Source organism: Arachis duranensis, chromosome 7 (assembly GCF_000817695.3).
Source record: "Arachis duranensis cultivar V14167 chromosome 7, aradu.V14167.gnm2.J7QH, whole genome shotgun sequence".
Lineage (NCBI taxonomy): Eukaryota > Viridiplantae > Streptophyta > Magnoliopsida > Fabales > Fabaceae > Arachis > Arachis duranensis.
The window spans coordinates 76,518,832-76,542,403 of NC_029778.3; the positions used below are offsets into that span (position 1 = coordinate 76,518,832).

Here is a 23,572-nt window from a genome sequence, read left to right on the forward strand (position 1 = left end):
ATATATTTTAAAATATTATTAATATAATATTTATAAAAATATTTACTAAATTGTAAATATTATTTTTTCTCAATGTTAATATTTTATTTTATTTAACTTTTAATATTTGGTTTCAATTTTATGTTTAAGATTTTAATTATTTCAATTATATCTTTAATTGGATAACATATGATGTGACAATCTAACTTTACATGTGGATCAACAAAAAATTATCACGTATTAGTGAGATCTCAACATACAATTGTTAGATCATCATTGCAAGTCTTAAACATTCAAGAGTATAATTGAAATATATTTAAAATGTTAAGAATAAAATTAAATATTAAAAGTATTTTTATTTTTTTAATTTTAGAAAAAAATATATTTTATATTGATTAATTTTACTATACAAATATCATCCTAAGAAAAATTGAGAACTAATATTTTTTTAGATAATATTTTTCTTTCTTAATTTTTTAGTGTCTGAATTAATTGTTAATTGGAAAAAAATTAGTTACCAAACAAAATGATAGTATAATTGGGAGGCCATTGGGTAGTTTTGGAATTTTATGCGCGAGTTATGTATGTTCCCTGTGTGAAACTGAACCCAAACAGAAAGGGGATAAGGAGCAAGAGCGAGCAACGAAAGAAGAGAGAAAGAAAAAAACATGGCTTCCACTTCCATTAACACTTTCACTGGTTTTGTTGGATGGAAATCTTCTTCTTTGTTTCCACATTCTAATGCCTTAAACGCTACACTCTCACTCCCTTTCAAACCAAAACCGCACTTCTCCGTCACTTGCTCTGCCTCTTCTTCCGGTACCACAGTTTTTTCCTTCTTCTGATTATGCTCTTCATTTTGTTCAATTTAGCTTCTTTTTCTTTTTTATTTTCTTCCAGTTCATTTATTTTTCTGGTTCTTAATATCATTCGGTTTTAACAAATTTGTTGCTTTAGATAGTGGTGCAAATTGTTACAGGGTTCTAGGAGAGGGTAATTCAGGTATTTTTGAGTCTTTGAGATGAATCCATTATTGGAGATTGTTGAATTTGATTGATTGAAGGCATGGAGAAAGAGGGGAAACGGTTCTGTTAACAATTAACATTCATTTGTATGTTTTACAGAATGAGTAATATTGTTCAAATTTGGGAGACTGTTATAAGCATTTCATTCTCTTGATTACTCTTTCATTTCTTGATTATACACATTTAAGCAAGATAAATTCATGATTTTTGTGGTGATTTTATCTTCAGATCCTCTGCTGGTGAAGGCTGCCAGAGGAGAACCTGTTAGTCGGCCACCAGCATGGATGATGCGCCAGGCGGGAAGGTACATGGCTGTTTACAGAAAGCTTGCTGAGAAATATCCATCCTTTCGAGAGAGGTCGGAGACAACTGATCTCATTGTGGAAATTTCTTTGCAGCCTTGGAATGCCTTTAGGCCTGATGGAGTGATCATTTTCTCTGACATCCTTACGCCTCTTCCTGCATTTGGGGTCGAATTCGACATTGAAGACGTAAGGGGTCCTGTTATTCAGTCCCCAATACGCTCCGAGGAGGGACTAAAGGCTCTGCATCCAATTGACCTGGAAAAGCTCAGTTTTGTTGGAGATTCACTCAAGATACTGCGCAAGGAGGTAAACCTAGTTGCATTACCTCTTCTATATATCATGGCTATCCTTCAAAGGAGCCGTTTTCCTTACTTATTGCTTTTTACTTAGGTTGGTGGTGATGCTGCCGTTTTAGGTTTTGTGGGAGCACCTTGGACAATAGCAACATATATAGTGGAAGGGGGTACAACACGCACCTATACAACCATTAAGAGTATGTGCCATACAGCACCACATTTATTGCGGACTCTGCTCTCTCATTTGGCGCAAGCAATAGCAGATTATGTTGTTTTCCAAGTGGAGTCTGGGGCTCACTGCATACAAATATTTGATTCATGGGGTGGACAACTACCACCTGATATGTGGGAATGCTGGTCAAAGCCTTATATCAAAGAGGTAATGTAGAAATAGTTCCCATTTATTTTCATCTTATTGAAATTGTGTTCTAATTTTTCAAACTGTTCTATTTGGGATCCATGTCATAGCAAGCCTAAGTGTATGTATTTCAACTTTTGCTTATTTGTTTAGTTGAATCTTTGAACTAGACAAACCATCTGTCGCTTTCAAAGGTTTGCAATGATTACAGGTTTTGTTTTATGTAAATTATTGTCTTGTTCCAAGCTCTCATGATTGTCATTTGGTTGGTAAATAATAAGATGAGCTAAGAGCTTGTAATTTGTAAGCATCGAGTGGTAAATAAGCTCAGTGGATGTTGATCTTGGTCTTCTGAATTTCAGAGATTAAAGTCCAAATCAGAGGCTACACATTCAAACTTTTCTATTTAATTGAAACTATGTTGCTGTTAGTGCATCATCATAATTTATAAAACATAAAATATTTGCGAATTGAACGTTGGGCGCAAGATGCTATTGTTCCATATTTTTTCCTCTTTTGCTATGTACTGATTTCTAAACTTCCAGATTGTAGATTTGGTCAAGAAAAGATGCCCCGAGACACCGATTGTTCTTTATATAAATGGAAATGGTGGCCTGCTTGAGCGTATGAAAGATACTGGAGTTGATGTTATTGGGCTGGACTGGACTGTGGATATGGCAGATGGAAGAAGAAGATTGGGTAGTGGAATAGGTGTGCAGGGAAATGTGGACCCTGCCTACTTATTCTCCCCACTTCCTGCTCTCACTGAAGAAATTCAGAGGTTGGCGATTTAATATCTTTTTAACTCTGACCTTCTTCATTCTCGATAGTCATATCCTTTACCTGTTCAGCCTGCATTTCCCCCCCTGTTCATGATTCAGATCCAGTGCGACTGTCAAGGTTATTATTCACATATACCTTCCCTGATATTTGGTTAACTATCTGCATAAACGGGAACAAGGTTATCATACTCGAGAGCTCTCCTAAACTCCAATCCAGGAGTCATGGAGTTTAGATGAATCTGAATCGTAAGAGGTTAACTCTGAAATATGTAAGCTTGATTCGGGTGCCTAAACTTGTAAACTCCTCGGAGAGTTTATTAGTTTAGAGAGGTTGATAACCTTGGATGAAAATTTTGAAACAAATATCAAAAGATAAAAAGAAGAAATACTGAAACAGATGAAGCAGTGTGCAAATGGTTGGAGAAATTTTATAAAAGGCATTGTTACTAAGTTATTTAATTCACTTTCAAAATAAGTAGTGCGTTCAATGAGAGAGTCTGAAACTTGTGTGCTTGAGTTTTGTCTTACTTGATGAATGCTGTTGCGGTCACTTTATGTTATGTTAGTGGTTTATGAGAATGGAGAAATAGATTTTATTTTCTCTCTTGAATTCTTAAGCTGATAATGTATTTGTTAGGGTTGTGAGGTGTGCTGGGCCTAGACGGCACATCCTTAATCTCGGGCATGGTGTTCTTGTTGGCACACCTGAAGAAGCTGTTGCACATTTCTTTGAAGTTGCTAGGAGCTTGAAGTTTGATACACTTTTTCAAAACAAATCTGCAGAAGATCCTAGATTGGTAGCTTAAGGACAAATGCCACATTATCTATGCCATGTGTATTGCTTTGGTCTTTGGTGAGTGTAGAATAGAGCAGGCTAGTCCCTCCTCATTCTTCTGTAACTTTGTGATGATTAGAGGTTGAGGATTTGCACATTGAAGTGCCGGCTAACTGATCAAACTAGATGCATTTTCATTTTGTATTCTTCTGTATTTATTGTGGAATATGATAATCCAATGAGGTTCCCTTCCAAATAGTTTGTATTTATTGTGGAATCTACTCCAGCATTTATGGTTTTCAGTCAAAACACATCGGATTTTCTATTCATTTGTAATCAATTTGGCCTCGTGATTTTATCTGGCATCAAATTGATCCTATTATTTGAGCGTCAACCGAGTATCAAAACAAGGCACTTAAGAGAGAACACAAAGAAAATGTGTCTAGAATATTACGCGTCTAACCTTACCTCAGATGAGATGATGTTAGTGTTGGTTTGGATTGATTTATTTGAGTGAAAAATATTTTTATTAAATTTTAAATATGTTTAGATACATCTTTTAAAAAAGTATTTATTAAACAAATATGAGCAAATGACGTTTTTAATATTTAAAAATTCTTTAAAAAATTTATTAAGATATGATTTTTTTTTTATAAGAAAGATTTAAAAAAAAAGGTACCATTTTTCAAAAGTAAATCTAAACTGATCCTAAATTCTCTCTCTACTAAGACTATAATTACAAATGTTGGTTTCATTGTGTCTATAAAATTTGAATATAGTAGCCATAATAAAGATTCATTCTAATTGGCTTCCACTGAAAAGTGCAATGCAACAAAGCTCTAACACAGACCAGAAAAACATTGTGTAACAAGAATGTTTCTTTAGTGTCTTGGTGAATAGATACATTGAAGGAAGCACCTTATTTTTCTGGACACATTTTATGGGATTGATCTAAGCATACATTTTCATTTGTCACTGCAGCTGAAGCCTTCCATTTCCACCGGAATAGTTGTGAAATTGAAGCAGTGCCTCATTGAGAGTCTTGAGAGCCATGTCATATGATATAAACCCCATGAAGTAGAACTCATAACCATCAACTGACACAATTTGGATGTATTTTTCTGAAGGGTTGAATCTGTTTGTGGAAGGGCTCACTGTGCTTACCTGAGGCAGCTCCAATACAACCTACACCATACCCCAAAAAACAAAGGATTAGTATATGACGCCAGAAAGTTACCCTAAAATCAGAATGCTGCTATTTTAGAAAATCCACAAGTATGATGTCATTTTTAGGATGGATTCTTTTGTATGCAAATACATCCAAAAATTATAAGAGGGTTTAGAATTCTAGACACCTGTGTTGTATGTCTATTTGTACGATACATATCTGTGTCATAGAGTGTCCGGGAAAGGGCCGCACCCATAGAGTGTAATCTAGACATCCTAACCTGATAATTACATCAGTGGCTGATTCATGGCTTGAACCCGTGACCTTGGGTCATATCTCAGAGTATACATCAACGAAATTTGTATGCACATGTTGAATTTTTAGTATTGAATAGAGAAAATAAGATAAGGGTGGAGCTATGAGAGATGATATTATGAACAATGAATAATTTTATATGGTAACAAGTTGTACAAAAAGTCCAGTCACTAAGGTAGAATAAACCTGTTGAAATCATTAGCAAAGCAATAAGGTAAGGACAAGTAAGTACCTTATAGTAAATACAGGAGGATCTATGGTGCTGAAAGGACATGGGATGGTGACAAATTGGATAGTCACTGCAAAATGCAACTCTTTTATTGGACACATAAAGTGTTCCAATCACAGGTCCAGATGTTGTTGATATGTAGCATGCAAATGGCTTCAATAGCCTCTCTCCTGGTACAAACCCAAATGTTTGTTGAAACAGTTTGTCAGATCCTCCATTTGTGAGTGCCCTTGTTCCTTGAACAATTCTTGCCATTGCTGCATCTGCTGGACTTGAACTTATTCTTACTGTGCACACAATTGAAAAGATACATTCAGTTTGAAACTAGTTATGTAAGAATGTTGAAGACTAGCAGTAATAAGTATCATTACTTGGTCGAACTCTCAAGTTAACTTGTAAATTCTTACAAATTTTAGCTCCTCTAAATGAAGTTTTTATGAGTTTATGAATTCAGTGTTATGATTAAGTTTACCTAAGTTTCATTAGCTTACGAGTTTGATAACCTTATATTTATGTCTCTGTCTCTGCTTCCAAACACGTTTTCGTCTTCATTTTTTTCCCTCGGTATTTATTTTTGTATTGGAACAGAATCCAAATGGAGCCATAAGATTTGCAATTCCCAATTTAATTGGTGTCTAATTGACACACACGTACACACCTTTAGATTTGCAAATTCACAATTCATAGTATCTATTGAAAAAGATACTTTGGCAAGAAATTTGAGAGATGAGTTTTGGTTATATATTCCTAAATTGTAGTGAATATTGTTAATAATCTGAAACTGATATATAAGAGGTGAAAGTGAGAAAGAAAAACTAACTCACTATGGTTCCAGAAATTATCAACCATGTTTTCTGCATGTCTAGCAGCTTTTTCAACCGTCCTGCTGCAGCGGTTAAATCCATCACATATTGAATCCAATGTTTGATTAGGACCTGAAAAGAGAAACCAAAACAAAAGAGCAAAATTAGTGAAAGAAGAAGAATCTTTGTGATCAGAAGAGTACTAGTGTTATTGGAAATCACACTCACGGTTGTTGTTGTTTGATGCAGAGGAAGGAGGAGCAGGGGAGATATGAACATAAGGGTTGTTGGGGTTGTTGATGTTGTTGCTGTTAGTTGTGATCGGAATCTCTGTGTGATTATTCATTGTTCTTGTGGAAGAGTGAGCAACAAAAGAGCAGATTTAAGATTAGATGAGTTAGCAATCAAAGTGAAGTGATAGTGATGAATAAGTTCAAGATAAATGGTGCATAATAAAAGCCGAAAGTAGGAATATGATGCTAAAATCATATAGTAGGTGTTAAGGTATTTTCTTGAAATAATATTTTTTTATTTCAAGTTGATGTTTGATGGTTTTCTAATTTCTATACTCTATATTTTTATTTATTGTACAAAGATCTCNGAAAAATAAATTATTAAAAAATACAAATTAATATTAACTACTCAAAATTTTATACACTTATTTTTTTGTAGTTAGATTAAACATCAATATAATAATAAATTTAGAGAGTGAACCTTTAATATTTTTGACAAATATTTTCATAGGACTTTGACAAGTATTTTTTATAGAGTTCTTTTTTTGTTTACTTCCAACTCATACCCAAAATCTCATCATTCTGATCGTTGATTGGAATTGAAACACAAATTCTCTATAATGAAGTCTGTGGGAGGATTAGCCATGGCGCGTGGAAGAAAGAATGTGATGTGAAAGTAATAAGTAGTTCTAGTTTTTATATACAAGGTGTAGTAAAAAATATGGTGAACAATGTAGAGAGGCACATAATTAGAGTCCACCTTAATTGCAATAAACAAGTAAAGGCAGCCCAATTTCAAGACATTTTGAGGATAATGGGGCAGACTCAAAAAGATGTTATTATCTTGGGCGACTTTAATGCAATCACTAAGTCAGAAAAAAAAATAGGAGGTGGTGACACATCTTTATTATTAATGGCAGCCTTTAACCTATTTAATAGTGACAATGATTTGGTAGATATATTACAAGAAAAAGCAATATTCGTAACAAAAAAAATTGTCACAAAAAATCAAAATTTTGAAATAAAAGGAATTTATAACAAAAAAGGCCGTTGCAGTATGTCCCGTTATAAAGAATTTTTGTAACAAAAAATGAAACTGTTACAATTTAAAGTAATATTTTGTAACAAATTTTTTTGATACAAAAAATGAAATTTGTTACAAAAATAATAACACTTTTTTACTTTTAAAATATTTTTCGTAACAATTTAGAATTTTGTGTCGTAATATTTTGTTACAAAATACTACTTACTTTTGTAACATTTTTTATTCTTTTAGTTATAAAAATAGAAAGTTCATTTTAAAATATTTAATTAAATAATTGATATATCAATTAATTTTTTAATTTCACTGACTCAACATTTATATGATATATAATCATATAGATAATTAAAATATCTTACATGTCATTAAGATTCTTTTACAATAAAATAAGTTCTACAAGTTCAACTAAACACAACTTTTTCCTAATATAAAATTGTATCACATCGAATTTATAATTCTTGACTCTTCTAGCATATTTCAGTCAATATAAAGTCTAGCATGTTGGCATCAATTTTATATATAAATAATGAAACCAAAATTAAAAAAATAACACATAACACTATCTCCATTCGAGTAAAAATTAAGTTAGAACTTACAAGTTAAAATTAACTAATTCTTTAAGAATCTATTCTCAAAGTTCAAAACTAGCCAATCAAGAATGCAAATTATCAAGAATTACAAATTCAATATATAAACTTAGGCCAATTAATCACAATTCAATCACAACTTAGTGAATAAAGTTATTAAATTTACATAAGTATCAATTGTAAAAAAATCACTACAAAACACAATTTTCACCAAAATCTTCATAACGAATATACTTGATTTTTTTATGCTTTTACGCTCATAAAGTTCTACAATGAGGTTTATGTCAAAACACAATATAAGAACATAGAGAAGTACCTGAACACTATCAAGCAAAACATAAATGGTAAGGTAACTTGGCCTTATATTTCCAATAATCTTCTGTTACACATAAAAAGAAACATATAGAGAAATAATATATTCATCATTACCAGTTGCTATGATACTCTCAGCCGATGCAAGAATAGCCCCAGGTAGACGCATGAAACAGCTTTTAGGTGCAGTCGTTTAAAACTGCATATACATATGAAATAATAATAAAAAAGGAAAATTCCATTCCTTCAGACCGAGGAGGCCTTGGGAATTCTCAGCCTAGAGAAGCAAAGTCAAAGCTTTGCCAGAAGCAAAACGAGAAAGCAGAGTGGGAAAAACTGCTCAAGAGCATTAGGATTAGGATTGTGTCTAAGACCAGGATCAGATACCTAGCGCGGGCAATGTTGTAGTATATCTTAACGGAGAAGACTAGCTATAGAGGGAACCTTATAGGGTAAGTTTCTTTTCTTCTATTTGCAAATGTATTTGTTAGGGTGCTTTGACGACGCCTCAAAAATCTTGTCAACATGTATAGCTAAGTTGTCCTACTGATATAAAATCATAACATATATCATTAATCAATTAATATAGTGGTATCGAATTGTTCTTCTGCAAACTATTACAAAGTAAGTAAGTAACAAAAAGAATATGCAATTGAGTTCAAGATTCAGCCAAAGTAACTCAATAATAACAAATACTAGAAATGGGGAAAAGGAAATGCTAAAAGAGGGGAATAAATAAACAGTTTTAGATATTCACTCTACCTTGAAAGCTACATAGAATTTATTGATGTGTTTTTAATCCTGATAGTACTCCTAACCTGTTTGCCTGACTCATCTACAGAAGATAGCAAGAAACAATTAGACATCCACATAACACAAGGATTAGATTGAGAAATCATCCACAACATCAGCATAAAAAATCTTATCTATTGGATAAAGACCAAAATCATGCATTGAGCAAAAAAATATGAACACAAGCAGTGTGTGACGTCAACACATGCTAAATTGCTGAGACAGGAAGACGCAAGAGAAGCACAAAAAACTTGCTATCTTTTTGCTAACTATCTCATTTATTAAATATATTGCTTTCAGACTTTATGGTTGAGACTTGTCGATCAGAAACATCCATAGGATTTACCTTATGATAAGTAGGCTAAACTATACGAAGTATTTAATCTTCCATAGCATATACATTAGGGTGGGTTTCTTGTGAAGTGTGTGTGTTACGTCGAAAGAGAAGGGGGGGCTTGTGTGACTGAAGGAGCTGGGTTAGGGAAAATTAGGATTTTTTATAAAGATTTTATAAAGAAATAAGGATAAATATTAATAGATATTTTAATAAAATTGGAGGGTAGAATCATTTTAAAACTAATATAAAATAACTAATTATAATAAAATTCACAAAAATATTAATTAATTTAACTCTAAATATTCATAAAACTAATTTAATTACTTTAGATTAATTTCTAAAAATAAAAAATTAAATTAATAAAATAAACCATAATTTATTCATAATAGAAATTAGGCTTAATTACTCTGTTAATCCCTATAGTTTCACAAAATTTTCAATTAGGTCTCTATATTTTTTTCTTTTTAATTGGGTTCCTGCACTAATTTTTTTTTCAACTAGGTCCCTCTTGGCAGTAATTTTTTTTCTTGGCAGTAATTGACTTAATTGTATAGGGACCCAACTAAAAAAAAATTGGTGTAGAGACTCAAATAAAAAGAAAAAAAGTATAGTGGACCCAATTAAAAAAACAAATTGGTGCAAGGACTCGATTAAAAGGAAAAAAAGTATAGGGACCTAATTAAAATTTCGCAAAACTATAGGGACTAACAGAGTAATTAAACCTAAAAATTATTTAAATTAAACTATATAATTCTTCCATTACTGAATTTTAATCTCTATCGTGCAAAATATTAAATTATAATAAAATTACATAAGAATTTTGATTAATATAAAAATTATCCGAACAGATGCTTTGTGACAAAAAATTTTATATTTTGTGACAAACAAATAGCTTGTTACAAAATATATTGAATTTTGTGATAAATTAATTTTTTGTTACAAAATAATTAAATTTTTTGAAACAAATAGATATTTTGAACTTTTGCAACAACTTTATCTTTTATTACAAAATATTATAAAATTTTGCAATAACATACTGAATCATTACAAAAGTCATATATAATTTGTAACAAAAAAATTAAGTCGTTACAAAAAAATTGTTTTTGTAACAATTTTAAATTTGTTACAGATATTCCATTTTTTTGTAGTGATATAGGGATGATTGTCGACAGTACACTTGGAGCAATAGGAGGGTTGGGAGTGAATTGATTCAAGAACGTTTAGCCAAAGTACTAGTGAACAAGGAATTGTTACAATCCTTTTGCCACCCAACTGTCCTTAGGCTCTCTGAAAATGGCTCAAATCATGGCCCTCTGCTGCTGGACACCAACCCTTAAGTGAAAAAATCAAAGAGTAGATTTAAGTTCCAAGAGAGATGGTGTGGTATGAAGGAAATAAGGAGTATTATTTGGGAAGCCTGGATCTCTCCAGTTAAAGGTTCACCGATGTATATCGTTGTCCAGAAGTTAAAATTTTGCCGACATAAGCTTGTGTAGTGGCAATAAAATAGTCGATCAAATTCAAAGAAGGAGATAGCGATGCTCAATACTCGGCCAGAGGAAATAAGGGCAATAGGCATTTGTGGGGGTACAGAGGTACATGAGATTGTGTGAAAGCTTGAAAAGGCTTACTTGAATGAAGAATTATACTGGAAGGAGAAATTTCGGACTAAATAGCTAAGAGAAGGAGACGATAACACTGCATTTTTCCATAGAAGATTCAAAGTGCAGAGAATGAAGAATAAAATCTAGTGTCTAATTGAAAGAAACGGTGAAGTGGTGTCTTCTTACGTTGAAATTGCAAGAGTGGCTGAGGAGCACTTTACAAACATTTTCTCTTCTATCAACCAGGCCAACCCGCCGGAGCCTTTCTTTACTGACTTTGAGTCTAAGGTTACAACTTTCATGAACCATAGGCTACAAAGACCAGTGTTAGGAGAGAAAATTAAAAAAGTTACCTTTATTTAGTGTTCACCCCAAAAGTGTCGCAGGTGACAACGGTATGACAGCAAAATTCTTCCAGTTCTATTGGGACATTGTAGAGGAGGATGTGACAAAAGTAATCAAAAGCTTCTTTGGGGGAGGGAGGATATTAAAAAGCTTTAACCACACAAATATTTACTTGATTCCAAAAGTCTCCGATGCCAACAATATATTTTAGGTTAGGCCTATTAGTTTATCTACAGTTATGTACAAAATTATCTCTAAAGTGTTGGTACATAGATTATAAAGCTGTATGAATAACTTAATCGACCCTAATAAGAATGTTTTTCTTAAAGGGCGGTTGATTTTTTATAATATTTTAATTGCCCATGAGGGCATGCACTACCTTAAAAATAAGAAAAGGGGGGTGTGGAGCATGAAATGACTATTAAAATTGATATGAGTAAAGTGTATGATAGAGTTAAATGATAGTTTCTATGGTTCATCATGGAAAAATTGGGGTTTGGTAGGAGATGGACTAACTAGATACGTGAGTTAGTTACCACAGTTTCTTATTTTGTTATTGTGAAAGGTCAACTATTTGGTTTCTTCAAACCAAATAGAGGAATCTACCAATAGGATCCTCTATCACCATATCTTCTTCTTCTTCTTTTTTTTGTAGAAGGTTTATCCTTCCTACTACACAAGGCAGAGCAAAATGGTTTAATTCCTGGTATTCAGGTAACTAGAAGGTGCCCTAAATCTAATCATTTGTTATTTGTTGACAACTCTATTTTATTTTGTAAGGCATCTGAGGAAAGTTGTGACAGAATTCTAGAGCTTTTAATGTCATATGAAAGCTTTAGTGGACAAAAAGTTAATCTATCTAAATCGGTAATTTTCTTTAGCAATAGTACCCCTGTTACAACCCGAGAAATGCTTGCAACAAGAATGAGCATCATTCATATTGGCGCACAAGATAAGTATCTGTGGCTTCTTTCAATAATCAATAGATAAAGAAAAAAGCCACGTTCAACTCAATTAAGGACTGGGTCTTCACGAGGGTACAGGGCTGGAAGAAGAGTCTACTATCAAATGAAGATCATCATATTTTGATTCGGACAGTAAGGGAAGCAGTCCCTATCTATACTTTATCTGTTTCAAACTTCTAGATACAGACATTCGTGAGATTCTGACCTAATTTTGGTGGGAACAGCAAGGCAAGAAAAAACACATGATTTGGATTAGTTGGGACAAAATGACAAAGCCAAAAAGAGATGGAGGACTTGGTGTAAAGGATTTGCGAGCATAGAACCTAGCTTTACCTGGCAAGTAATGCTGGAGAGTCATGACCCAACCTAACTCTCTTTTAGCTAAAATCCTAAAAGAAAGATATTACAAGTATGGTGATTTTCTAAGCGTAGATAAAGAATTATTACCTTCTTGGGGCTGGCAGAGTCTTCTTCATGGGTGAAGTGTGGCTGAAAAAGGTATTATCTAGAGAGTGGGTGATGGTGAGATCATTTAGACTTTCAAAGACCCTTGACTTCCTCAAGTCTTTCCATATAGAGTTCTCTATGATAACAATTTTAGCCAAGATTCAAATCACATTTTACTAGTCAAAGATTTATTCTCTAGAAGTAAACAATGGAATCAACATCTCATCTAAAAAAGGTTTTTTCTCTCCTGAAACTGCACAACGAATACTTACAATAACCCTAAATGAAGGTCCAGACAAGGTTCAATGGCTACTAAACAACTCTAAATGCTATGACGTAGTCTCTGGGTATCGAATCTCTTACCTGTTCTACCATGAGCCAATTGAGTTGTGTCTAGAGTATATGCAACAAAGAGGAATTTGGTCCAAATTATGAAAAATGCACACACCTCATAAGATCACAATTTTTATCTAAAAATATCTCCATAAAAAAATTTTAGTTATGCAACTCATCCACCAAAGGTTCCCCAACACGCCTCCTATATGCCATTATACTTGGAAGAAAACTAAACAATAAACCATTATATTTTCTAGTGCAGTAATGCGAAATTGATATGGCAAAAGGCAGAAATGGAAGCATATGTACCTGAATCTAGGATAATTAATTTCTTTGATTGTTGGAGTTCAACAGTGAGTCTTCTAGAACGCCAACCAAATGGAAGCAGCAAGCTTCTTCTCACGGCGATTTTGATATGGAGTATCTGGAAGGACCGAAATCAAAGAGTATTTGAACAACGAGGTTACTCTTCCGAAGGTGATTGCCACCACCACTGCCAAACATTACCAAGAAATCCTTACTCGTCCGCTGCATCCTCAACTTTAGTTCCGTCTTTGCTATACTATTTTCTCTTTCTTCTTTAGTTTACTTAATTACTTTATCTCATCTATGAGTGGAACACTTTGGTGAACTCCTCCCTTTTCTTTTTGTTAGTTTATGTTCTCCACTTTGAACAATATTTATTTTTTTTCTTTTGATGAATAAAATAAATTAAATATCTTTGAAAAAAAAACATTAATACAGTAAAAAAAATTAACCACTCAATTCAATTATTGCGTACAAAAATTTTTGTTATTTATATATAAACTCTTACACATAAATTAAAAAATTATAAATCAATCTGCACAAAAAGTGAATAATATCCTAATATATTATTTAAGGATATACAATTAGTTTATAAATAGTTACATATATAAAGTTAGACTTAAATTTTTAATACTTATTTAAATAAATAATTAAAAAATTATTATTTAATAATTTTTAATTATAAATTTCATATAAAAATAATTACAAATAAATTTTTAATTATTAAACAAAAAATGAAACTTTTCAACAAAAATAGATTACAACAAATATTTTAAATCTTAATTCTGAGAGATAAATTTCAATTTTTTTAATTCTGAGAGAAAAAATTCCAACTCTTTAGAGATAAGGTTGTTTCAAATAAAATATTTTTTAATATAAAAATTAATAAATTTATTTCTAATATTTAGACTATTAAACAAATAAGTTTTTAATCAAAACAAATGAATTAATAATAGAAGTAGATATTGTCATTTTCAAATTAATAATATCGTCCCTACTTTAAGGCTATTATGCCCTCAATACAAAGTATATTTATGACATGGTTTTATCACATTGAAAATGTCATCATGAATTTAAAAATGATAATATCTATTCTTTAAGTATTACCTTTCTTAAGTTATCATAGAAATAGCGCTATTAGGTTTAAATGCTCTTTTAGGGTTTTTTACTCTGTTAGGTCTTATGTGATCGAGTCTCAAATGTCAACGGGTCAACGTCTATTCTTGATCAGAGATAGAAAAATTTTTCACTACTTTAAATAATCACGTATCATCTGTATGACTGATACAAGAAGGGGAGAAATAGAACGAAATGATGAGAGTGACAATGATAATGACAGTCCGATCCAATTAGAAGAAAGTTATTTTAGCGATGGCCTTAAGGCATGCTTCAATAGCTTAGTTGGCCGACTGTTTGCAGACAAAACCTTTTTTGTTGGAACAATGGAGGGAGCATTTTGGACAATTGAGGGTAGACCTGATGCTTTCAGAGTAAGTGAGATTGGTCATAATTGTTTTCAATTTTTCTTTGATAATGAAATAGATGTTATGAGAATGGAAAAAAGGGGTTACCATGGTTGTTCAAGGACTTTGTCCTCCATATACGTAGATGGACAACTGATACAATTGTTAACAATTAAAAAATTCACAAGCACCCAGTTTGGATTCAATTATGGGGACTCCCTGAGTACCTCAAGACACTAGAGGTGGCAAAGAAGCTGGGTGCAAGAGTTGGCACAATTTTGGAAGTTGGAATGTTTGTTGTCAAAGGGAGAGAAATAAAGACTGTGATGGCAAAAGTAGAGCTAGATGCCGAGAAGAGAATAAGAGACAGTATAAAGGTAACAAAGCCAAACAATTCCATGGTAGAGGTGATTTTGCGATATGAGAGGGTTGAGGTGGTCTGCACGTATTGAGCAAAGATTGGACATGACCACAGAACTTGTAGGATGCTAATGGAGGATACCCGCAACAATAAGCAAGGCCAAGACAAAATTGGAGAATGGATAAAAACAAATCAAATAGGAAAAAGGGTGCAATTAGAAGAAGAGCTTAAGGGGTCAAGCTATCAGGAATCATAAGCAAGTGATGGTATGAGGAATCATAAGTTTGATTTTCACATTGTAAACTTTGAAGGTAATGTGCATCTATTCGATATACATTGTCAGCATCTACAACCTCTGTTTTGTTGTCTTCATTCCAGATCAGCAAACTTTGATGCACAGTTGAGGGTACAGCTCCCACACCATGAATCCAGTCCCTACCAAGTAAAGCATTATTACTTGCCTTAGATGAAACTACCACAAATATTGTTCTTCAAACACAAGAATCCACTTTAACAACTAGCATGACCAATCCCTTGGCAAGTGCCGATGCCTCACTATCATCAGTCATCACAATGTTAGTTGGCAGCAAGTCATCAACATGAGTTAGCATTCTTTCTGGAAGCAAACTAATAACATCGCCTCCATTGATTAACACCCTACTGATTAGAATGCCATTCATTGTTGTTTTAATATGGAGGGGTTGAAGGTGTCCCTTTTGTTTTTCTGTGGGCTTATCGAAATACCCAATATAACTCCTTTTAGTGATAAGAACAAAACTATCCCTTCTCTCTCAAAACCTGCTTCGTAATCACCATCAAGGCTATCATTTTGTTGCCTTGCAAAGTCTGTAAGAAGAATAGAGATGATGCTCACTATATCATCATCTTTGTCAAAATAATCTTCATCAAGATGAGGATCTACTTTGTCTTTAACAACTGCCTTTGCTTCAAAAGGCTTGACAACTTTACCTTTAGTCTCAGAGATGACTGGTTCTTTACCCTTATCTAAGATACTCTTTAGAAACACTACTTTGTCCAAAGTATGCTTTGCCCCTTTGTTAGCAGAAGTTAAAGATATCAAAGTTTACACCTTACAAAAATGTTTGCCATCTTAATTGCCTCAATTTCGTCCATAAGGATAATTACGTCTTCCTTGCCCTCATTGGCCTTATTGGGATCCCTGATATGAATTCTCTATCTCTGAATACTTGACAATTCTTGATCTATTCAACTTCGACTGCTTGCGATCAATGAAAAGCAGTCGAATAACCTTCTTTAAGATCTTTAGAAAATTGTCCTTCAACTCGACACAAAGGATGCCTTTGTCAAACTTGCCCTTCTTTATGAGCTAACTCTTTCTTCATCCTTTTCTTTTCGAAAATAGTAGCTGCTACAGTATCAAAAATAACATTGCAACGTGGGCATATGGATATATCTCTATCTTCTAACTTCTGATGCATAAGAAAGTCCAATAACCCTTCTACGACACCGGGATAAGCTTGTCAGGTATTAGTTTCAAAATCACTAAGAGTGGTATCAAACTCAAGAGATGTAAAACCAACCATGCTTATTCTTAAGAATTTTGGCTCATAAAAACTAGCATTCATATCAAACGGGTCAACATCGACGTTCATCTCTTTTTTACTATCATTGAACTTCAGCATTCCTTCCATGATAGCCTCTTGAATAAGGTCCCTGAAACAAACATAAGTGTTAGTCGAATGGTTAGATGCTTGATGAAATTTACAATATGGTTTTCCTTTAATCTCTTTAGTCGAAGGTAAAGTTTTGCCTTCTAGTAAAACTAATTGTTTATCTTTTAAAACCACATCAAATATTTATTTTAACTTAGTGATATCAAAACTATATTTTTTTCAACTCTTATAATTTTTTTCCACAATAAAACTATCCCACTAGATGTGCCAATTTGTTGTGCAGATTTTACGTTTTGCAAATGAAAGATTGAACAAAACAAATTGTTGTCCGAATTTCAATATCTGGGAGCAAAACCTACTCCTCTTGCAAATACCAGTTTTACATGCATCAAAGTTTATGCTATGTCAATGAAAAATACCACAAAAATGTGCAGAATTATGACTACGCAAATAAATAATAACTAGTTGATTGGAAGAACATTAAAATAAACTTTACAGAATTTCAGAGTATTAAGAAATTACAAAGATCCTTCACAAAGGATTTAACAACAAAATAAGAAAAATAAACTAATCCTTGCGATAAAAATAATTGCAAAACTGTAAATAATAAGAAACCAGAAATGAAAGGAAACCTACAAAATTTACTAAAAATATCTGGAATGTGAATGTGTGTGTATTTTCTAAAGAGAAGTGCTAACCTCTGCCAACTTAGTCTGAAATTCTTATTTATAAACATTTCTACCCAATTCTTACTTGACACATAATTTTGGCAGTTACTAAAAATAAATAACTATTCATACCAAGTCAATTTGCCATTCTAGTTCTCGACCAACTCCTGGCATCGACACCACCAAATCATGATTTCGACAAGTATTCATCAATACTTCTGCAAAGTTATAATATCGACTACATAACACTAATCCAATTAGAATGTTCGTAGACTTTTTTCGGGAGGGAGCTATGAATTTGTAAAACAAAGAAACTTGTATCTGCGGTGAAGTAGTGCATTGGAGAAAGACAATGTTTTATTATGACAAACACTCATTATCTTAAGATATGCAATATATTGATAATAATAATATTGGATTGGATGAGGTTTACTCATAATATTATTCTATAATTACTATTTTTGAAAATCTTTCGAATAATTCAAGAGACATTCAACCACAACCGAAATAATTTATTCCAAAACAATATTTTGTTACAACGAGACGTTTTTATTTTGTTTATATGAGTACTTTTCAGTCACCAAAAAAAAATATGAGTACTTTTCAACTCTTGGTATATAAAGAAGAGACATGAAGCAAGTGAGGAATATCCTCCCATTACTATTTCTAGAATAATCATATCACGTATATAATTTTAGGAAATAGTTTTAAGCGTATATAAAAACTATGAACTGTATATCAAACTTGTGACTAGAAGACAAAAAAGTAAGAGAGAGGAGTTACTATGGCTAGGAACAATTTGGGATATGCAATTGCAACATTGATGATTGTATTCGTTATTATTTGTTCTACCACTTCTAAATTTTATGAAATTATTTTGGAAGAGCACTAAACTACATCTTATTATGTTACATCTGACATTGAAGATTGTATTAGGAATTGCAAGAAACACAATACACGCAATCAAATAAAGAAGAAAGAATGCATTCATGAATGTATTGTAGCTGAATGCTATAAACGCCATCCCAAAAGAGAAAAATGCGCATCATGCTATGTCTATTTAGATCATATCTTCAACAACTAATTTGGATGTTCCGTATCGTGTCGTTTTCCGTGTCAGTGTCCCGTGTCTATATCAGTGTCCATGCATCATAGTCCAAAACAATAAAGTGTGAGGAATATGAGAATTGAATACATATAAATATTTTAAAATTGACTGTGAATTTCAAAATTCGCAGCAAAAACTTTACATATTTTTCTTGAATGATAAATTGGTAGTAAAATTTACAACAAATTGCTACAAGAAAATTCACAAATAAAATCCACAGTTATTTTACTAAACCACTAAACTATAAAAAATAATTTTAGAAATTGAATATATTTTTTATTAATAAAGTGAATTATGAATCATATGATAAGAAACACTCTTTTTTCTAATATAAAAAAAATCATATTTACTCTTTAAAGCATTTTTTCAATTTTTTTACCATTCTAAATATTTACTAACAATTTCTCAGGCAAGCTATAGCAAAATTAAGAGCTCAAATAAGAAGCTTATAATCTAGATGTTGCCAATGCAACATTATTATAGTGCAGCTACTGGCAATGTTATAGTGTGCAAACCTCGCATGTGATGTCTGTGAAATTATGTGTGAACTTGTCATGAATAATTGCTACATAAATCACATTATATTCTCCTAATAACTTTCTCCTTTCATCCATTCTTTCTTCTTTCTCACAAAGACAAATTCTTCAAATGGCTAGTGAGCATATAGTTGTTGTTTATCCGAATACAACAATATCACGCAAATATGATATTGCACATTTTGAATACAGTGATTCTATTGTTATGCATACTTAGCAATTACATTCATTGACAGGGCTTAAAAGTTTGATTTTAGTGAACATAGGAATGCTTTGAGTTAAGCATGTTCAAAAAATTGGATAACAGTGCATTTCGTTGGACGCCATGAGGAATATTCAGTATAAGGTATTGTGGCTAAAGGATGACGATCATATACGAGCTATGTTCGATTGCCATGGAAAGATTGTGACTGAACAAATGATGGAGCAGCGCAGCTTTGTATTGAGTTGGTGGACGTTTTTGGTAGTTCTTTTTCCTCACGTACATAAGTTTGACACCACAATAAAACTATCCCACTAAACGTGCCAAATTGTTGTGCAGATTTTACGTTTTGTAAATGAAAGATTGAACAAAACAAATCATTGTTCGAATTTCAATATCTTGGAGTGAAACTTACTCCTCTTGCAAATACCAATTTTACATGCATTAAAATTTATGCTTTGTCAATGAAAAATATCACAAAAATGTGCTGAATTATAACTACGCAAATAAATATTAACTAAAGTGATCGTAAGAACACTAAAATAAACTGTACAGAATTTTAAAGTATTAAGAAATTACAAACATCCTTCAAAAAGAATTTAATAACAACATAAGAAAAATAAACTAATCATTGAAAAAAAATCACAAAACTATAAATAACAAGAAATCGGAAATGGAAAGAAACCTATAAAATTCAACTCAAAACAGACTCAAAATTTCTGGAATGTGAATGTATATGTATTTTTTAAAGAGAAGTTCTAAACTCTGTCAACTTAGCCTGACATTCTTATTTATAAATATTTTTATCCAATTATTATTTGACACGTAATTATGGCAGCTACTAAAAATAAATAACTATTCGCGCTAAGTCAATTTGCCTTTCTAGTTCTCGACCATCTCCTGGTATTGACACCACCAAATCATGATTTCGACAAGCTTCTCCAATACTTCTGCAAGGTCATAATGTCGACTACGTAACACTAATCCAATTAGAATATTCATAGATTTTTTTTGGGAGGAGGGCTATGAATTTGTAAAACAAAGAAACCTAGGCCTATATCTACGGTGAAGTAGTGCATTGGAAAAAGACAATATTTTATTATGACAAACACTCATTATCTTAAGATATGCAATATATTGATAATAAGATTGGATTGGATGAGGTTTACTCATAATATTATTCTATAATTATAATTTTTTTAAATTTCTCGAATAATTCAAGAGACATTCAACCTCAATTAAAATAATGTATTCCAAAACAATATTTTGTTACAGTGACATGTTTTTATTTTATTTATAGTAGTATTTTTCAACTCTTGGTATATAAAGAGGAGACATGAAGCAAGTGAGGAATATCCTTCAAAGGGTGTTAGAGGACAACAAATTTTATAATTTATAATTATCAATTAGTCATTACTAATGTTTTTAATGGTTTGAGATTATATTTAATAATATAAAATTATTTACTTTCTTTTTGCTAATTAAGTGCTAACCATATTTTAATAAAACTGTTGGCCTCATAGACTTTCTCATATCCTCCCATTATTATTTCTAGAATAATCATATCCTGTGTATAATTTTAGAAAATAATTTTAAGCATATATAAAAACTCTGAATTGTATATCGTAAACTTGTGACTAGAAGAAAAAAAAAAGAAAGAGAGAGGAGTTACTATGGCTAGGAACAATTTGGCTTTGGCATATGCAATTGTAATATTGATGATTGTATTTGTTATTATTTATTCTTCCATTTCTAAATTTCACAAAACTATTTTTGAAGAGCACCAAATTACATCTTATTATCTTACATCTGACCTTGAAGATTGTGTTAGGAATTGCAAGAAACACAATACACGCAATCCAATAAAGAAAAAAGAATGTATTCATGAATGTATTGTAGCTGAATGCGAGAAACGCCATCCGTCGAGGAAAAAAGGAAAATGGCAAGCATGCTATAACTATTTAGATCGTATCTTCAACAACTAATTATGGTTAGCATCTAAAAGTTATTGTGAATATTTTTTAGTATATATTATCTTGCATGATGAATATTTAATGCGACAATTTTTCACTCTTTTATTTATAATAAGTTCATTTCTTTTTATATTACCGATATATCAATAGTTACGAATTCATAAAATAAATATATATCACTAGTAATTTTTTTTATCAAAAACTTATGAAGCACGGATACTTTGCTGAGTTGTCGCGTTTACGTGTCTCACACATTTCGAACACGACATTCACCAACACTCGTTCGACACGCATGTCTGCTGTGTCCAACCGTGTCTTGATAAAAAGTAAAAAATTCTTCTCCATACATGCTTGGACACACCTAAATACTATCACGTGACAGCGTATCCAGTCTTATTCTTAACATATATTCGTGAAATAAATTTAGATATAGTATATATTATTATTTATTAAAATAAAAAAATATTTTAAATACTTGATATAATTAAAATAAAATATTAAAAATAATTAAAAAAATTAATTTATATTTTAATATTAATAAAATATCAAAATATCATTACGATTTATCTAAAAAATAATTTATATTTTATATATATACGTATCCCTGTGTCTTATAAGATTTTAAAATATTGGCCGGGTCTTGTCGTGTCCCGCATAGTCAAAAACAATAAAGTGTAAGGAATATGAGAATTGAATGCATATAAATATTTTAAGATTGACTGTGAATTTCAAAATTCGCAGCAAAAGCTTTACATATTTTTCATGAATGACAAATTTGTAGTAAAATTTACAACAAATTGCTACTAAAGAAATTCGCAAATAAAATCTACAGCTATTTTACTATTTTTTAGTAGTAATCTCTGTTCTATTTCAAATTAGTCATAATATAGAAAACTAAACCACTAAATTGTAAAAATAATTTTAGAAACTGAAAATATTTTTTTATTAATAAATTAAATTATGAAGCATATGACTTTTAATTTTTTACCATTGTAAATATTTACTAACAATTTTCAAGCAAGTTATAGTGTAGTCAAGAACTGTGAATAAGAAGCTTATAATCTAGATACTGCCAGCGCAACAGTACTATTGTGCAGCTGCTGGCAATGTTATAGTGTGCAAACCTTATAGCGCACGTGGTGCATGCAAAATTGTGTGTGAACTTGTCGCGAACGATTGCTATATATATCATATTATATTCTCCCAATAACTTTCACCTTTCATATATTCTTTCTTCTTTTTTACAAAGACAAATTCTTCGAATGGCTAGTAAGCATATAGTTGTTGTTTATCCGAATGCAACAATATCACGCAAACATGATGTTGCACATTTTGAATGCAGTGATTCTGTTGTTATGCATACTTAGTAGTTACATTCATTAATAGAGCTTAAAATTTTGATTTTAGTGAATATGGAAATGCTTTGAATTAAGCATGTTCAAAAAATTGGGTATCAGTGTATTTCGTTGGACGCCATGAGGAATATTCATATAATAAGGTATTGTGGTTAAGGGATGATAATCATGTGCGAGCTACGTTCGATTGCCATGGAAAGATTGTGACTAAACAAGCGATGGAGTTTTTCATTGAGTTGGTGGACGTTGGCGGTAGTTCTTCTTCCTCACATTCAATCCTAACAAGTTGTGTAGTAGGACTAGGGGTGTTCATGGTTTGGTTAATCCAAAAACCAAACCAGTTTTTTGGTTAACCAAAAATATAGTATTGGTGAATTAACCAAATTGGTTTCATATGATAAAATCGGTTATTAACCGGTTAGTAAAATTCAAAACCGATTTTTAACCGGTTATTAAAACAAAAACCAGCTTTTATATTAAAAAACTGGTTTTAACACTGAAAACTGGTTTTTATATCAAAAAACCGATTTTTACACTAAAAAAATTAGTTTTTATACCAAAAAATTAGTTTTTACACCCAAAAACCAATTTTTATACAAAAATTAATTTTTTTACATATAAAAACCCAAATTTTTTACCTTTTTTCTTTTAAATTATTTTTTAAATCTAAAAATTAATTTTTTTCTTTCTAAATAATATAAATAACATTTGTAAATAATAAAATTCCTTCTATTATAAATTATAATTACTTTTCTAAATTTTTTGTGGCAATACTTATCACATACACCTACTAAAGATAATGAAAGTGAAACATTAAATATTGGGTAGAAAAATAGTTGGTAAAGCAGGCTAATAGGGTGATAAAAGAAAAAGAATGGTCCCAAGAGCATTTCCTGTTTAATCTATCATG

At 31.6% G+C, this 23,572-nt stretch overlaps 2 protein-coding genes across 3 annotated transcripts; one reads left to right on the forward strand and one right to left on the reverse strand.

Moving 5' to 3' along the window:
- Positions 1 to 563: 563 nt before the first annotated feature.
- Positions 564 to 3,776, forward strand: LOC107459867 (uroporphyrinogen decarboxylase 1, chloroplastic). 2 transcript variants are annotated; one of them, XM_016078166.3, is made up of 6 exons: positions 650 to 798; positions 1,233 to 1,308; positions 1,403 to 1,615; positions 1,700 to 1,984; positions 2,509 to 2,744; positions 3,383 to 3,776. In XM_016078166.3, the coding sequence occupies exons 2-6, from the start codon at positions 1,285 to 1,287 to the stop codon at positions 3,549 to 3,551; spliced, it is 927 nt and encodes a 308-aa protein (XP_015933652.1). In that variant the 5' UTR covers positions 650 to 798; positions 1,233 to 1,284; the 3' UTR covers positions 3,552 to 3,776. The 2 variants fall into 2 exon arrangements, with proteins under 2 accessions (XP_015933649.1, XP_015933652.1); XM_016078163.3 differs by having other exon boundaries at positions 564 to 798; positions 1,233 to 1,615.
- A 447-nt stretch (positions 3,777 to 4,223) lies between these two features.
- Positions 4,224 to 6,490, reverse strand: LOC107459898 (GEM-like protein 2). The gene is made up of 4 exons (XM_016078204.3): positions 6,264 to 6,490; positions 6,057 to 6,167; positions 5,236 to 5,519; positions 4,224 to 4,705 (listed from the first exon to the last, which is right to left on the reverse strand). Exons 1-4 carry the CDS (start codon positions 6,379 to 6,381, stop codon positions 4,493 to 4,495), a joined length of 726 nt encoding a protein of 241 aa, XP_015933690.1. The 5' UTR covers positions 6,382 to 6,490; the 3' UTR covers positions 4,224 to 4,492.
- Between the last annotated feature and the right edge of the window lie 17,082 nt (positions 6,491 to 23,572).

What these genes read in the sequence shown, in the direction of transcription:
- LOC107459867 (XM_016078163.3), top strand. Translation starts at nt 648, where the DNA reads ATGGCTTCCACTTCCATTAACACTTTCACTGGTTTTGTTGGATGGAAA. An exon ending in TCAAGATACTGCGCAAGGAG is followed by an intron (nt 1,616 to 1,699) that starts GTAAACCTAGTT and finishes CTTTTTACTTAG; the next exon opens with GTTGGTGGTGATGCTGCCGT. An exon ending in CAAAGCCTTATATCAAAGAG is followed by an intron (nt 1,985 to 2,508) that starts GTAATGTAGAAA and finishes CTAAACTTCCAG; the next exon opens with ATTGTAGATTTGGTCAAGAA.
- LOC107459898 (XM_016078204.3), bottom strand. Translation starts at nt 6,381, where the DNA reads ATGAATAATCACACAGAGATTCCGATCACAACTAACAGCAACAACATC. An exon ending in TGCATCAAACAACAACAACC is followed by an intron (nt 6,168 to 6,263) that starts GTGAGTGTGATT and finishes TTCTCTTTTCAG; the next exon opens with GTCCTAATCAAACATTGGAT. An exon ending in TGATAATTTCTGGAACCATA is followed by an intron (nt 5,520 to 6,056) that starts GTGAGTTAGTTT and finishes TTGTGTGCACAG; the next exon opens with TAAGAATAAGTTCAAGTCCA.